Below are 18,056 nucleotides of genomic sequence, written 5' to 3'. Positions count from 1 at the left end.
TAATCTGTATTCCAGAAAAGTGGACATAATTATCCATTTGTACGAGTCCTTATTAAAGTAAATAAAACAAATTTCACACCAGACCTTTTCCAGTAATTCTCAATTTTTAATCAAATAATCTCTATAAAGAAAAATACTGTTCTACTCTTTATAAAGAAATTTATCTGAAAAAAAGTACTCTCAAGAAAGTAATTCTTCAATATATCTGAAAAAAAGTACTACTTCACGAAAGTAAAGAATTTATTATTTCATCAAATATTCATTCATTTCACTTCCACCGTTTATAATATTTTAATTCGATATTCAAACCCTAACCCCGCAATTACAATCTTGAACCACTCTCACTTCAGTGATCAAGTTAATCGCAGCATCAAATTACTATTAAGGGTTTCGAAAAACCAATTCCGAAAAAATTCGAAACCCTAGATTGCAGAAATTTCGAACCAGCTTGCTGATTGCTGTTTCCGTCTATGTCGATCATCAGCGACGCGCTTCGGCAAGCGTTTATGCCGAAGCGCGAGTACGAGAGCCTCCGGGAAGAAGAAAAGGCCTGGGGCAAGCTTCAGAGACCGGTGACGGTTTCTGTTATGGCCGTAATCTGGCTTGCAGTCGTTGTGTCTACGGTTATCAGTTTGAAAATAGTGTTTCCTGGTAAAGATGGGAAAAGACCGCTCTGTGTTGATCGGAGGGTTCAACCGATTCAAATTGAAATGAAAGGGGATTCTGATTCGGATCTGTATCCTGGTGCTTTTTATCTTACGGATCAAGAAATTGCTGATTATTATTGGATGGTTGTGTTCATTCCGTCTTTCGTTGTTTTCGTGATCTCCGGTGTGTATCTTGTTGCTGGTAAGAAGTCTAATTTGATTGTTGATTTTGATGAGGTTTTCTTTTATCTGATTGTTGTTGTTGATAGAAAGAATGTGAATTTTGTTCTTGTTTAATTTCGTGCTATCGGTAGAAAAATAAAATGGTTTATGAAGTTTAGTCTCGTAGATTGTATGTGTAATAATTTACTACTCTTCAACTGTATTGTATCTTGTTTCATTGCAATGTGGTATATTAATTGAGATAATATCATGGGTAGTAGCAGCAACTCCTTAGAGATGATGATTTTACATAACAGTTGCGGTCACGTAAAGGCTTTTGCAATTTTGGTCGGTATAGGTGTTGCAACAATGATTGTGGTCGTCGCCGTGTGAATTAACCACAATTTGTTCTTTAACTTTAAAAACGGTATCAGTGTCGGCACATGCTAATACCGTTTTGTTGCATTCGCAAACTGTTTTTTAAAACCTCAGTATCTTTTGGCATTAAAGAAAGTCAGGAATGTGCTGCTAGAAATTAGGGAGATTTGACCTGTAGATACAATCATGGTAGAATTACTATTCATAATTGCTGTCAAATCTTAACTCACTTTTGCGGTGATGAAAAAAGTAATTTTTTAGTCCTTACGTTACAGCTAAAAGGAGAAAATGAATTAAAAGTATAGAAAGCCTGGTGAAGATAGTTAATGTCAATAAAATTAATAAAGAAGGGGGGAAAGGGTTGCTTTACTTGATGTGAGTTGGGTTGGTAAATAATTGTGATGTTTAGAATGGACATTGTTTTGATTTCTCTATAAACTTGTCTAGTTTATGCTGGTTGGAATACACAGACAATCTATAGTTATAGATGCAGTTATTTGCTGAATGTTTGATATCAGCAACAGAAGTATGCGACTGTTCTCTTTATAAATTTGAATCTAAAATTTCTAGAGCAATATTTAGAGAAGTCAACCACTTGGTGCTTTTGTGGAGCTCTTTCTAGATTTTTGTAATTTCCTATCTAAGATGAGAATCTAATAGGGAAGGTGTCAACTCATTCCAGGAGAGTAATGCTACATTCTCAAATATTGGATTTACAGCTTTGCACAACCATACAGTTTGCTTCATCCAAATCAAATCATTATTCTTTTCCAACTTAAGAGAAACGACCAATTCAGCTGTACAAGTTTGTTGAATCAGGATTTTGCTCAAATGCCATCTCTTTTATGATGGGATATTTCTGCTTCTAATTTGTGCTTTCAGTATACTCCCCTGACCTTGTTGGAATTTTCGATAATAGGACAGATCCAACTACATAATTTCCTTTCACACATTTTGTTAAATAACATGATTCTTTGATTGCCACACACATAGCTATGTTCTGGACTATATTTAATCTACATCTTAATTTTTTTGTTGGAACTGATCCTTGTTTTAAGTGTCTTCTTGAATTGATGATCTCAAACATTTTCTCTAGTTTGTGGTGCCAACAATTAAGAGTTATTTGGATGTTAGTTTGCAAATCATGGTTTTATGCAAAAGGAAAGCTTTTTTTTTTTTACTAATTTATTGTATCAAATATTTTGCAAATTAAGGTGCAAACTGTAACCCTAACATTTCTTAAAGGAGTGCTTTTCTATTCTCTATGTGTTACATCTCCCCCCTTGATCCTGAATTTGTTTTTTACTGTAGTATACAGCCTATTGAATAACACCCTTCTTCTTTGTTAGTGTAGGATTATTTGATTGTTTATAAATAACATGCTGTGTAAACCCCTATTTATTGTTCCTCGTATATTATCCTGTTTAACTATAATTTAATTCAGTTTTTTGGTGTGAGTATATCTTATTGGCTTTGCTTGATGTTTGAGTTTTATATTATAATTATTTTGTAGGTATCACTGTAGCTTATTCTGCTCCAACAAGGCATGGATGCTTGAAGGTGGTTGACAATAATTATTGTGCCTCAAGGCGGGGTAAGATTCCTCTGTTGTCTGATATATCCACTTCTGTCTTTCTGTGCACTTTCAATTATGGTATCACTTTTCATTTGACGCCGTTGAGTCGTATGGGCTCAATTAATTGAAGTTTTACATTTGGATAACCTACAGGTGGCGTTCGCTGTCTATCCATCCTGAATCTTATCTTCGCCATCATCTTTGGTCTTCTTGCCTTGTTTCTTGGTTCAAGTCTCTTGACATTCATGAGCAACTGCTCCACACCTTTGTTTTGGTGCTATGAAATTGCATCATGGGGACTGACTGTTCTATACGGTGGCACTGCCTTCTTTCTAAGGAGAAAGGCAGCTGTGATTCTTGACGAGGGGAACTTTAATGGTCGAAATTTTGGGCTTGAAATGTTGGAAGCAAATCCCCTTGAAGTTACACCAGAGGTGGAAAGGCGTGTTTCGGAAGGGTTTAAAGCATGGATGGGTTCTTCCCTTCTTTCTTCTGATGACGAAGAAGATGAACCTGACAGTTATGAGGATGCATCTCATTTAACACATACTAACTCAAATAGACAAAGACTCTGAACTCTATAAATTCAGTTCTGAGAAGCTTATCACCATCCTTTACAAGCCCTTCATGCCTTGGCGAATGCTATGATGGCAATATTCAATTTTGGGCAAAAGTGTTTTAACATGTATCATACAACAACCATTACAAGTGTTTTTGAACTAGGATTTCACCTCCTACATTAGGGATCTAGGTAGTTTAGTTTGTTAGTAATAATTAGTACCAAACTGTGAATGACCAAGCTTTGACTTCCTAAAGTAGATGGTAAAGTACTCTTTCTAATCTGTGTCTGGGCTTGCTTCTTTTTACATGGTTTGTATGGATCATTTCAAGCTACTTAATAGATAGGAGTACAGTGATTAGTTCATGAAGTTTTAGCGTAAGAATAATCTTTAAACTTCGGTAAAATCTTAATCTTTAAACTTCGGTAAAATCTCTGGAGTTTACTCTGGGAGCTAGGTAAGAATATATTTTTATGAAGAATCTTTTAATCTAAAAATATATAAATCAGAAAATACAACCCAAAGGCGTTAGTTCCATTTAAATTAGCCCGAGAAGATGGATGATAATGAGGCACTAAGGATGTGATTATAAAAAGGGTTAACTACTACAAATAGGTCACTAAATTTAATTTTTCAAATATTAGTATTAATATTTTTATCTATTTTAATAATAGTTTTGTTTTTAATATTCTAATTTAAAAAATTAGTTATTGATATTTTAATATAATGGCAAATTTAATGCTTTTTTAATTTATACTATATTATTATTTTTTTACTTTAAATTATAATAAGAAAAAAAAGCAATAACTCGTTTTTTATCACATTCATTTGGTTCTTAAGAACATCTTTATTGCCGATGGTTTAACCATTGAGAAATGCTAAGAACACTCTCTTTTCAACACTCTCTCAAACACTCACTCTCTTATTGGTTGAAACATATGTGGGTCCTACCACTTTATGTGGGACCTATTTTTAAAGTGAGGGACCCACACATGTTTCAACCAATAAAAGAATGAGTGTTTGAGAGAGTGTTGAAAAGTGAGTGTTGCTAGCACTCCTCTTAACCATTTTATAATGGATCTAGGCAAAATATCACTTTTGTCTGGTAGGTTAACCTCAGGGATTTATTTTACTCCTTTAATTTTAAGACGTTTCATATTGATTTCTTATATCTTCAATCGAGAGGTATTATTTTAGTCCTTTTTATCATATTAAAGATTGATTTAACGAATAATTTTTGAGTTTTTTTGTCGCTAATAAGACGAAAATGACTAGCATGATATATTTTAAAGAATTAAGAAATCAATATGGAATCTTTTGAAAGTTAATCATTTATTTATTTTAATGGTGGCTCTTTAGAAATAACTCAAATTCAATCTCAAAAGTTTTATATTTATATAGTTTTAATTTCAATTTAATATTAATTTAATTATTCTAATTAATACATAAAATATTAATTCTTTGTTTTATTTATATTTCGTCTTAGGAAAGGAGTGAGTTCTTTTTGTTTTGACCAAACTTTTATAATTCTTTGTTCTTTTTCTTCCTTTAACTTTTATTTTCTGTTATTTAGTTTTTGTTCCTTAAATGTTTAAAATGTTTTTAAACTCTAATTTAATTTGTCAAAAGTTTCTGCTTCTTAAACTATTAGTACCAGTGCGATTAGTCTCACTAAGAATCTGGTACTTTATTTACGAACTAAATATATTGGGATCCAACACCATTTTCTCAGAGATCATGTTGAAAAAGGGAATGTTATTTTTGAATACTTTGTTATTAAAAGTCAGCTTGGTGACATCTTTACAAAATCATTATCATCAGACCCTTTTCACAAGATTTGTAGGGATTTGAAAATCTTAGATTCCTTGTGCTTTAAATAGAATGAATTTTTGTTTAGTTTCATTTGCTATATATATATATATATATATATATATATATATATATATATATATATATATATATATATATATATATATATATATATATATATATATATATATCAGCTTGGTGACATCTTTACAAAATCATTATCATCAGACCCTTTTCACAAGATTTGTAGGGATTTGAAAATCTTAGATTCCTTGTGCTTTAAATAGAATGAATTTTTGTTTAGTTTCATTTGCTATATATATATATATATATATATATATATATATATATATATATATATATATATATATATATATATATATATATATATATATATATATATATATATATATATATATATATATATATATATATATATATATATATATATGAGGAGGGATCAAATTACACTCGAAGAGTTACACTAAGAGTTACACTCGTTCAATAGCTACATATTGAATTAATATTTTTTAAATTCAACCGTTGGATTGAAACATAATATCATATAGATCATACCTATGAAGTTTGAGCTTAATCTATAATGATTTACTATGTCATTGAATTACATCAAAATTAACGTTATATGAAAGCTCATTTTGACGTTAATCTTTGGATATCTTGATCGTATAGTAAATCATTATAGATTAAACTCAAACTTTATAGGTATGATCTATATGATATTATGTTTCAATCCAACGGTTGAATTTAAAAAATATTAATTTAAAATATAGTTATTGAATGAGTGTAACTCGTGGTGTAACTCTTCGGGTGTAATTTGATCCCTCCTATATATATATATATATATATATATATATATATATATATATATATATATATATATATATATATATATATATATATATATATATATATATATATATATATATAATCAAATGATGCCAATGTGTCAAATTTAGTAACATGACACATTTGATTAACTCTTGATCACATATTTGTATAACGAAATTCACCATTGGATGAAAAACTATTATGATATAGATCATGTCTATAAATTTTAACATCAATCGAAAATTATTTGATATGTCAACAAGAAGCACAAAAACGAACGCCAAATTTTAACAAAACCGTTAATTTTGATCATTCTATATAACATATCAAATAATTTTCGATTAATGTTAAATTTTATGAACATGATTTATATGATGTTAGCTTTCAATTCAACGATAAATTTTGTTATACGGATATGCGGTAAAGACTTATAAAAAATGTCATGTTACTAAGTATGACACTTTGGTGTCGTGTATATATATATATATATATAGAGGAGGGATCAAATTACACCCGAAGAGTTACACCACGAGTTATACTCGTTCAATAACTACATCTCGAAATAATATTTTTTAAATTCAACCGTTGGATTGAAATGACACTTTGGTGTCGTGTATATATATATATATATATATATATATATATATATATATATATATATATATATATATATATATATATATATATATATATATATATATATATATATATATATATATATATATATATATATATATATATATATATATATATATATATATATATATATATATATATATATATATATATATATATATATATATATATATATGAGGAGGGATCAAATTACACCCGAAGAGTTACACCACAAGTTACACTCGTTCAATAACTACATCTCGAATTAATATTTTTTAAATTCAACCGTTGGATTGAAACATAATATCATATAGATCATACCTATAAATTATCATCAAGATATCCAAAGATTAACGTCAAAATGAGCTTTCATATAACGTTAATTTTGATGTTATTCAATGACATAGTAAATCATTATAGATTAAGCTCAAACTTTATAGGAATGATCTATATGATATTATGTTTCAATCCAACGGTTGAATTTAAAAAATATTATTTCGAGATGTAGTTATTGAACGAGTGTAACTCGTGGTGTAACTCTTCGGGTGTAATTTGATCCCTCCTCATATATATATATATATATATATATATATATATATATATATATATATATATATATATATATATATATATATATATATATATATATACACTGTAGTAAATTATACTTTTTTCGACTACATTGATACGTCTCTATAACTCTTGTATTCGGTTTATATGATATGTATTCTTGATATTTTCATTGATTTACTTATTATCTTATTTACTTTACTCATTCATTTCTAACATGTTTTGATTGTTCTTATTTGCATTTAAGTCTTTTAAATATGTGTAGTTAATTATGTTCATTTGAGCATTGATATATTTTTTCATGTATTATTTAAGTTGTTAATGCATTTCTTTACACGATAAGTTTTGATTACTTAATTGTATATTGTTTAACACTTATATTGCATGTCTATTTTACATTTTGTTGCATATAGCATGTTTATATTTGAGCTTTGTATCTGTTAATTATTGGTGTAATATATTCTTAATTATTTAGTTAATGTGTTCATCTGGAATTATTTGTTTGTGGTTGGTTGTTTGGTTTTTAAACCCATAACAACTGTTATCTATTTTTGATGTTGTCAAAGAGGTAAAATTTGTAATGAGTCTAGAATTGCTTTGTGCATTTTATGATGTGTTGTTTATGTGCAATGTTTCAAGGGGAGCACAAGCATTTTTGCTTTTGACTTGAAGTCGACTCAATTCCAAGTGAAAGTTTGTCAAGCATAAAAAAGGGGGAGACTGAAGCTGTATATTTCTAGGGGGAGAATAGTGCATGTCCCTACCACATGCAGGGGAGCACCCCTAATGCGGTTATTTTGTTATTTGTCTTATTGCTTTTGTTTATCGAGTATTCCTCATGATTTCACATCTTTTGAATCAAGGTTGAAATTTATTCACTATTCATTTTAGCATGCATAAATCAATGGTTATGTTTGAACTTGATCATGATGCTTTTAGTCAATTGCATGAGTCAACAGAATAAAAGATATATGTGTTTTTGGTTCAAGTTAGATGTAGAGAAAACTCTTAAAGTACTTTTGAAACTATAAAAAATTGAGATTTGTGTATTTGATTTAAATCAAACAGATCAGACAAACATTTTGATTCAAATCAAATTGGACAGAGGCAAACCAGGAACTTTAACACTTTGATTCAAATCACATTTTACACGTGATTTAAATCAAACTGCTTATGGCCACCTCATTTTTATTTGATTCGAATCAGACTTTACACCTGATTTAAGGACCCGTTTGTTCCAGCTTTAAAAAAATGGATTTTTTCTTTGTATTTTTAAAAATAGATTTTCCAAAACCGTTTTTCAAAATATTATATAAAAATTTATATTCGTTTTTTCTAAAATGAAACACTAATTTTGACATCCCAGAACATAAACATAGATTAATGAAGACCAAATCTTAGTCAAAATCACAATTTTTCAAAAAGTTGTATTTCAAAAATGATTTTTATGAAAATCTATTTGAAATATCTTCAAAATTAAGTGATTTTTTGAAATTTTGATATCCAATTTTTTTTCTCACAGATAGATGAAATACCTAAAATCACATTTTAAGAATAACTATTCAAACAAAATTTTCATTTGAAGCTTTTATAAAATGTTTCTTTGTAAATTTTTTTTTTCACAAAATTTTGTAACACTATAAAAATCATTTTTAAAAAAAGCCAAAACAAACGGGCCCAAAATCGTACCATTTTTAGCATTTTCTACTAGGGACTGTTGGAGTTGATTCGAATACGAATTTGTTCATGATTCGAATCACGGGGTATTTGATTCGATTCAGATATTGTTCTTGATTCAAATCAAGTGTCAAATGGGTCAAAATATGGCTAATTTCATTCCATTCATTTGCTCATTTGAGTCAAACCATGTATTGTTCTTGATTCAAATTTAACAAACTTTTCACTCCTTTTTGTGATTAATCTCATGCGCATTTAAAATCTTTTGTCAACACTTTTTATATAACGAATTTCATAAACATTTTGTGATTTTTTATGAAATCAACACTCACTCACTTTTGAAAAGTTCAAAACCCTTGATTCAAATTTCTTTATTCTTCAGTCTTTGTTTTGATTTCAGATCTTGATAATGAGAGATATGTGATTGATTGGGGGAGACGATGTCTTGAAACTAATCGTTCTTGAAGACTGGGTAAAGATTTTTAGATTCTTGCAAGATTAAGGTATTGTCATTGGTGCTGACAAATTCCAATGAAAAAGAGGTTCTTATTTCCCTATTGTATTGGTAGTGATTGTGTGGAAGGCTGCGGATAAGGCAGAGTTCTTCTCAAATCTTCATACTATTAATTGCTCCAGGAATAAGTATGATTAAGGGGTTGATTTCTACACAAGAAGGCTTGGAGCAGATTGGTGATACTGGAAGATTCAAAAGTGTTATTCGAATAAAGATTTCACAAAAGAGTTTGACATTAAGTTGAATACAATTCAAGATCCGTATAGAAGATTTATTTTCTTCATCATTATTGTGGACTAGTGATTATATGAACTCTTGAAATATTTTTCAAAATAAAATGGAGCTATGCAGGTTCCAATAGGAAACCATTGAAGAGTGCACATAGGTAAAGCAAGGACGAACGCCGAAGCACTATAAATCTTAGTGTTTTCTCTATCTTTTTTACTCTCCCATTTAAATTTGGTGGAATATTGCATACTTATGTTTTCAATTCTTAGAGTAGTTTATCGTTTATTCTATTGATAGTGATTTATTGCTTAAGATTAGGTTTTGTTGGAATTTGCACCTAATCGAGCTTTAGTGGTGATTAATATCTAAGAAACTAGTTTAGTTTAGAATTCACAAATTGATTTGTTGTATAAACACACCTCGTGAAGTATAACACTAAATCAATTGTATACCTTATGTATCATCATTAGATCATTCATGATATTTGTGAAGTGATTAAGTGCTTGCGTGAAACAAGTTCTATACAAGTATAATTATCATATTTTTACTCTAAATATTATGCGCGCAAACTCTGAAAAACCTCTGATAATTCAATTCTGAAAAATCGGTCAAATTTTGTTTTGTCTATTCGCTACCCCTCTAGATTGTTTTCTTAGTTCATATTATCACCAAACATCCATGTTCTTCCTTTTCAGGTTGTTGATATCACTGAAATTAAAATGATCAAGTATGTAGTGTCACAACCATTCATCCCTATTAGCTGCAGTTGCCAGACACTTGTGTTTCATCACACCAAGATTAATCTTGAAGGTTCTATTAAGAAACATGGGTCCCTTTAAGATTAACTTGCCTCATAAGCCGATAACTCTCATCATCTTATATTCTATAAATACTATGTAATTCTTCTCAATCAGTTGCTTTATACTAAGCAAGTTGCTTTTCATTATTGATATGTACAACACATTCAAAATCATTGACCTTTTGCCATCTTTCCTCGTGATCAAAACATCTCCAATACCTTCAGCAGTTAATGTATTGTCATTTGAAATTTTCACCTTGTTCTTCACAAAGGGACTCATGTTGACGAACCAATATTTTGTTCCAGACATGTGTGACGAGCAACCTGAATCCAAGTACCACTAATCTTTGAGTCTTTCTTCTTTTTTTTATTGTGATAATCAGTAGCACTTATTCTTCTTCCTGTTTTGCAAGTCTTGCATCATTTTCTCAATTGCTTCTTTTGTTTTCTAAATAGTCACTAATATAATGACCATACTTTTGACAGTTGAAACACCAAATGTGGCTCTTATCAAGTTTCCTACCACCACATCTTCCTTTTTTTCAGCACCACCTCTGTGATTGCTTTGGTTTGTAGACTGTCACTGGTTCGACAAATTTCCTTCTTGATGGTGACTTATGCCACTTAAGTTGTTGTAACCACCTCTACCTCTGTTGTCGTTCCAACTTCCTTTGCCTTTCTTTTTCTTTTGATGATTGTGCCTACAAAGCAACATCACCTTTCACTTTGCTTGCCGATCTTTTAGTCATTCTTTGTTCATGAGATTCAAGCGTCCCTTGAAGGTCCTATTTTGTAATGCTTGATAGGTAATTCAATTCTTCGATGACTACTATCACATGATCAAATTGTGGAGCCAACGACCTCACGATATTTGCAACAATTGATCTTGATGTCAACACTTCTCCAAATTTCTTGATTTGATTACCAATTTTGTAACCCTAATGAAGAAATCAGTCACGTTTTCAATTTCTACCTTCCAAGCAACCCATACATTCTTTTGTGAGTTTGTAACCTCACTTTTTCACCTTCTCAGCACCGCCAAAAGATTTCTCCAGGATGTCCCATGTTTCCTTCGATGAGTAAATATCATCAACTTTCTTAAAGTTGTCTAGATCATCATATTGATAGATTATATAGACAAATTTATAATATTCATTCTTCAAATATTTATTGCAACCTTTTATTCATCAATTACATTTTTTTCCAATTGGTGTTACCCCATTTTTCACAAGATCCCACATGTCTTGATAGTAGAAGACAACCTTCATCTACTTGCACCAATTATTGTAACTCTTACTATTCAAGATTGGAAGATTTGCTGGGAAATGTTTGTTTGGATGAGAAGCCATTTTTCTATGTTTCCCAAAAATCGCACCAGTGCTCTAGATACGAGATATTGGAAATCACTCTTGATAGAATAAGATTCAATTGCTTTCTCGATTGATTCACAATTCTCGTTCCTCACTATTTACTCGAGTGATTTGATCACTCTTTGGTTGTAATACGATTCCGTCCCACAATGATTTGAGAAGATAATAAATCTTGAAAGTAAAAAAAGGGAGAAAAGAGAAATTAAGGGTTTTGGAGAAAAGGAAGAAAATGATTTTAATATGCATAACCTCTCTCTGTTTCAAACTTGTAATTTTGTAAATGTCTCTATTCAACCACTTTACAATAATATGACACCTCCCTATTTATAATGAGATTACTTGCACAACAAGCGATTATCAAAATATCTAACTAATATAGATGCTTCGACGAGTTGTATTCGACTTTTTATCGGATCCAACAAATATAGCTAATACCGACTCTGTTCGACTCTGACGAATGCCCATTACTTAGATTCTGTCGAACTTACAATTATGCTTGACACAAAATTGCATATTTAACAATTTCAAGAGATATTTCCTACTTCTTTGTAAGATGAATTTCACATAAGTCAATCATGATTCATGAATACCCAAGTAGAGTAAATTACACCATATTTTCTCTTTAATAAAGCCCTCCCAAAATGATTTAATATCATCAAAATCTCGTAGGACATACATAATAATTTCATAAACATATTGACAACGAGTACAAATAGGATCATGAAAGACACTTGTTTGTAATAAGGGCTTAATGATCAACTTTCATTGACGTGTCTGAATATTTGAAGGGCATTTCTAGTTAGTAACTTAAAAAAAATATGAAATCAGAGAGAATTATCTATTATTCTCAAGAGAGTAATTAAAGAGATCCGAACTGCAAGTCATATAGAAAGAATATTTTTTATCTTTTACTTTTTTTTTTAATTTTTTTTATTTAGAAACATTTAATTTAGTCTTATAATTTTTTATAATTTATTGATTTGTTTATTCATATAATTTCATTGAATCAATTTAGTAAAAGAAAATTTTAAAGTTGAATTTAAACTATTAAAATTAAAATAGAAAAAAAAGAAAAGAAAAAAAAAAGAGAAAAAGCATAACAGAGTCTAGATAGAGTAAACAATACTACCAGTACCAGAGTACTAACTCTTGAAATAAAACCCTAGTTGCAATCTGGGTGCGGCCAAACCACAACCCACCTCTCAACAATGGCGAACGACGAACTCCAATCTCTAGATTTAGGTTACGACCCCAACTTCGTCCCCGATTCCGTCAAAACCTTCGTCGTCCATCTCTACCGCCACATCCGAGAGAAGAATGTATACGAGATCCACCAGATGTACGAAAGCTCCTTCCAATCTCTATCGGAGCGTCTTTTCAAGGACACTCCTTGGCCCTCCGTCGACGCCGTCGCTCAATACGTCGACAACGACCACGTGTTCTGTCTTCTGTACCGTGAGATGTGGTTTCGCCACCTGTATGCGCGTTTGACTCCCACGGTTCGTCAGAGAATCGATTCGTGGGATAATTACTGTAATCTGTTCCAGGTTGTGCTTCATGGGGTTGTGAATATGCAGTTGCCGAATCAGTGGCTTTGGGATATGGTTGATGAGTTTGTTTATCAGTTTCAGAGTTTTTGTCAGTATCGGGCTAAGATGAAGAATAAGAATGAACAGGAAATTGCTCTCTTGAGACAGTTTGATCAGGTCTATAGCTAACTAACGTTTCGTTGTGTAATGTTGATTTTATTTTATTTTTTTAATTTGTCTTCTTTTATGATTTTTATTGAACTAAGGGTTTGTTTGAATTGATTTATTTGAGTTTATATACTAGGGACCTGTTTGGAATGCCATAAGTTTTGCGACCGGGTTTGGAAGAGCTTATTAAAATAGCTTATAGCATTATTCATAAACTTTTTTGATGAAAATAATTTATAGCTCATATAAAAATAATTTAAATTTATTTTATCTTTTGTTAGAAAAATAGCTTATGCAAAAAGTGCTTATTTTGATAAGCACGTGTGCTATAAGCTCCAAATAAGCTGTTTATCCAAACAGACCCTAAGATAGCCACTTGTGAGACAGTTTGTGAGAGTTCATAACGTATGTTGTGTACATAGCTGTTTTTTAGCTTCTCTCCAAGTTGATTGTTGAAAACAGCTGAAGTGTATGTTTGGTTTCAAGTTTGGAGCATTCAAAATTGATTCCGGATGTGTAGTATAGATTTTGATGTGTTTGTTTGCTCTCAAGTAGAATTGATTATGCTTTTCACTAATGATTCTACTTGAAGCTATGATTTGTAGTTTTTTAAGTCTAAACATGATTTTTACACTGAAATTTATTGATCAACTCATTTTTTCAGGAATTTAATCAAATATTAATCACTTTACCCAAGTCAATATAACATAATCAATTCATTTGATATCAATTTTCTTCTTAACCACAAAACTAAACATACGCTAAAGCTTATATGAAATCAGTTTGGCTTTATTTATTTTGTTGTAGTAGAAATAGCTTATACATAGCCACTTATATGATAATTACTTGATTAAATTGTTTATCCAAAAAGAACCTTAATTATGTTATGTCTTTTGCTGTCGTAGGCTTGGAATGTTTTTGGTGTTCTGAACTTCTTGCAAGCTCTTGTTGAGAAGTCAACTATTATTCAGATACTAGAGCAAGAGAAGCTAGGGCTTGAGCAATTCACTGCTAATGATGGTTATGATTACAATGGGGGTAGCAATGTCTTGAAGGTTTTGGGGTATTTTGGTATGGTTGGTTTGCTGAGGGTTCATTGTCTTTTGGGTGATTATCATACTGGTCTCAAGTGCTTGCAACCTATTGATATCAGTCAGCCAGGTCTTTACACCATTGTTATTGGATGCCACATTACCACCATTTATCACTATGGTTTTGCCAACCTTATGCTTCGCAGGTCATTACATCCACTCCTTGCTTGTTTGTTTTCTGTGTATATTATGTCATTGCTCTTAAAATAATAGCTTCATAATGTTAGTGATTCGTGCATCTTTACTAATTAAAAGAAATTTACAACCTAAGCCACTTGTTTATTTAAGGCAGCTTTGATCAGTATGTATTACTTGAACATTCATCTCTATCGTGGTACTCTATTGCCTATGTACATGCACAAATAAATTGCTAGTGACAACTTGGGTTGTGTTATTTAGAACTTCATCTTGCTATATTCAAGCATGGAATGAGATTTCTATCTTTGTTTTTTATGGGGTTTTTAGTTTATGAATTACAGTTAAGGATTTAAGATTTATTAGGAATTGGCTAATACTCAAGTAACTTAGCCATATAAAGGTGTAGCATCTCTATTGTAGGATTATATTTCACAATGTTTTTTTATGGGGGTTTTATCTTTATGGGTTATATTATTATATGGCCTGAAATGTAGCCTTTTCTACAGGTATGTGGAAGCAATTAGAGAATTCAACAAAATTCTCTTGTACATCTTTAAGACAAAGGTGTATCATCAGAAATCTCCTCAATACGAACAGATTTTGAAGAAGAATGAACAAATGTATGCCTTGTTGGCGATATCCCTCTCACTCTGCCCACAGAGCAGGCTCGTTGATGAAACTGTGAACTCGCAGTTGCGAGAGAAGTATGGTGAAAAGATGATTAGAATGCAACGTTATGATGACGAAGCTTTTGCTATGTATGATGAGCTCTTCTCATATGCATGCCCCAAGTTTATCACCCCTTCAGCGCCCAATTTTGATGAACCTTTAGTAAATTACAACCAGGTACTCCTTAAACTCCATCTGGTTTCTGGACCAAAAAGCATTTTGAGTGATTGCATGGATAAAAAAACTTCAAATTAAGTTATCTTTAATTAACTTTAAATTTGAATTTGAAATTACTTGTTTTCTTTTTCTCTTTATTATCAACTCATAAATAATTATCTCTGCTTCTAGAGTGACATAAATGTCGTTTGGAATACCCAACCTCTCCGACCAAATAGCTGCCTTATGAGGAAGAGTAAATGATCTATTGACCTATAGTCAGCTGAGCAGTTAATTAACTCCGCTAAAATGAATTTTGACATTTTAGAACTCAGGTTCCATTGAATGTCATAAATGTCTCGTTTTTGCCACCCAAATCTTAATGTGGTAACTATTTTCTTCAGTTTTTTCCCCAACAGTTAAATGCTTGTTTATTTGTTGAAACATGTATTGATATTCATGTTCATGTATCTGATCTCACACCTCTATTGACTCCGTCTGCCTTCTATAATAATGACATGATTTGTGGCTTACAATGATCTGACAGTCACTTAACGTATCGGCATTAGTTGTTTTGATGTTTTTTGCTCCCTTCCATTCTCTTTTACTATACTGTATCACTGAGAGTTACTTGTTTCACCAGGATGCCTATAGACTTCAATTGAAACTATTCCTTTATGAAGCAAAGCAGCAACAATTGTTATCAGGTCTCCGGACATTCTTGAAAGTATATTCAACTATCTCCCTTGCAAAACTTGCAAGTTACATGGAAGTAGATGAACCAACCTTAAGGTTGCAAGACTTGTAATTAATTTAGCATTTCTTTTGATCAATATTTCTTTTGTTTATTAAATTTATATTTGAACACTTGTATTTATGCATTTTGATTTTGATATTTGGCAGGACTATATTGATGACATATAAGCACAAGACTCATGCTGTTGATACTGCTGGAAAAGTTATATCCAATGCTGACGTGGATTTCTATATTGATGATGTAAGCCTGCTTACTTTTTCCTCCTGCCTGAATCCTTTTTTCTTTGAAAGGGCTCTTATTCAAACTACAGTGGAACATGTATCACAAGCAATGTAGTCAAGATCGAGATCTGGGTCGTAGGATCGTAAGATCTTACGATCTTTTATTGCCTTTTAGTGCTAAGATCTTGCAAAAATCTTTTTTGTGTGCTTCTGTAGTCAAGATCGAGATCTTTTAAGTAAGATCGTAAAAATCATAGATCTGGGCCTGTTTTGTTGGGCTATCTAACCGGGTCATATTTTTTAAGTGAACCCAGTTCTTTTGTCTTACTTAAAGTTCTGTCTTCCTAACCCTAATATTAAAAAACACAAAACGGCTGCAGCTTTTTGGATCCTTTTAAGCTACTTATTTTGAACTTGATCTTTTGAGCTTATTAAATTAGGGGTTGATGGTTATGAATTATTAATTAAATTAGTTAAATGTTGTGATTTATAAGTTATCTTGTTCATGTATTATAATTTTCATGTTTTTGTCTATGTGAATTTACCATTTTACCCTTTGGTAAGATCTTAAGTGCCGATCTACGATCCTACTTTTACGATCTTTCACAGGCCGTCCGATCTTACTTAAGACCCCGTGCTTGAACCTTGATCACAAGAGCTCTGTCTTAGTTGAACATGTATCTTGATAATAATAGTGATATCATTTCCTTGCTCTCAACTATTAAATTGATGATCAAGTATGTCTGAGGAGGGTCTAAAGTGGATTTGATAGTGCGATCATCTCTTGGTTGGTCCTATCCGAATCCAACAAATTAGTTTTCCTAGCTTGAAGACACAAATTAGGCCTTGGAATAATATTTTTATTGAATGATGCTGCAACAAATTTTGAATTATGTTTTTGCTTACTACAGGACACAGTTCATGTTGTGGAGTCTAAACCTGCCAAACGATATGGGGATTACTTCCTGCGTCAGGTGGTTAAGGTATGGTTGTGTCTCCGACAGTCCATATTTTTTTAAGTTTGTCCAGAGTTATCATTATTTCTTACATAATCACTTTCTTCTGTGTTGTTTACAGCTTGAAGGAGTGATCAATGAGATGGACAGTATAAAGCTGGAGTGAGTAGATACACTTCACACCCTTGTTGGTTCCTCTTTCTAATATGCTTTGCCGGGAATTTTGTTCATTTTGTTGAAGTGGAAGGATGTAGTTAGCTTCCTACATGTGATACTAAATACTAATTTTTAAGTTTATTTTATTTAGAAAACCAATTTATGTTTTCAAATGAGGCATATAGATTCAGTGTTTCTTTTATTTTTGTTGGCGAAATTCCATGTTTCCTATATGTTTCTGGTCCAAACTGAGCCTGCATTTCTCTATTCCCAAGAATCAGCTGAAAATACAAGGCTCTTTAAATATTGATGATTGAGTTAATCAACTTCTTAACTTTGTGAAACCATATACAATCTAATCTAAAACCTAAATAATTTTTAGGTTGATATGTGATTGATTTCATAATAGGCGAAGGATTGACATAATTTGTTACAACATCAACCATCATAATTATAAACAA

General features: G+C 31.2%; 2 protein-coding genes across 2 annotated transcripts; both read left to right on the top strand.

Moving 5' to 3' along the window:
- The first annotated feature begins 217 nt into the window (after positions 1 to 217).
- Positions 218 to 3,692, top strand: LOC131660025 (uncharacterized). Its single transcript, XM_058929140.1, has 3 exons — positions 218 to 849; positions 2,701 to 2,781; positions 2,917 to 3,692. Exons 1-3 carry the CDS (start codon positions 471 to 473, stop codon positions 3,336 to 3,338), a joined length of 882 nt encoding a protein of 293 aa, XP_058785123.1. The 5' UTR covers positions 218 to 470; the 3' UTR covers positions 3,339 to 3,692.
- A 9,181-nt stretch (positions 3,693 to 12,873) lies between these two features.
- Positions 12,874 to 17,797, top strand: LOC131660023 (uncharacterized). Its single transcript, XM_058929139.1, has 7 exons — positions 12,874 to 13,460; positions 14,357 to 14,688; positions 15,187 to 15,526; positions 16,149 to 16,297; positions 16,409 to 16,502; positions 17,395 to 17,466; positions 17,561 to 17,797. Exons 1-7 carry the CDS (start codon positions 12,963 to 12,965, stop codon positions 17,603 to 17,605), a joined length of 1,530 nt encoding a protein of 509 aa, XP_058785122.1. The 5' UTR covers positions 12,874 to 12,962; the 3' UTR covers positions 17,606 to 17,797.
- The last annotated feature ends 259 nt before the right edge of the window (positions 17,798 to 18,056 follow it).

The sequence above is a fragment of the Vicia villosa genome, linkage group LG3 (assembly GCF_029867415.1).
Source record: "Vicia villosa cultivar HV-30 ecotype Madison, WI linkage group LG3, Vvil1.0, whole genome shotgun sequence".
NCBI classification, from domain to species: Eukaryota; Viridiplantae; Streptophyta; class Magnoliopsida; order Fabales; family Fabaceae; genus Vicia; species Vicia villosa.
Note: the sequence above shows the minus strand (reverse complement) of the source record. Positions and strands in the feature narration are given on the sequence as shown.

Bases quoted from the DNA above. Each gene is read 5' to 3' on its own strand.
- LOC131660025 (XM_058929140.1), top strand. From the start codon at position 471: ATGTCGATCATCAGCGACGCGCTTCGGCAAGCGTTTATGCCGAAGCGC. The intron at 850-2,700 runs GTAAGAAGTCTA...ATTATTTTGTAG, and splicing joins CGGTGTGTATCTTGTTGCTG to GTATCACTGTAGCTTATTCT. The intron at 2,782-2,916 runs GTAAGATTCCTC...GATAACCTACAG, and splicing joins TTATTGTGCCTCAAGGCGGG to GTGGCGTTCGCTGTCTATCC.
- LOC131660023 (XM_058929139.1), top strand. From the start codon at position 12,963: ATGGCGAACGACGAACTCCAATCTCTAGATTTAGGTTACGACCCCAAC. The intron at 13,461-14,356 runs GTCTATAGCTAA...TTGCTGTCGTAG, and splicing joins TCTTGAGACAGTTTGATCAG to GCTTGGAATGTTTTTGGTGT. The intron at 14,689-15,186 runs GTCATTACATCC...CCTTTTCTACAG, and splicing joins GCCAACCTTATGCTTCGCAG to GTATGTGGAAGCAATTAGAG.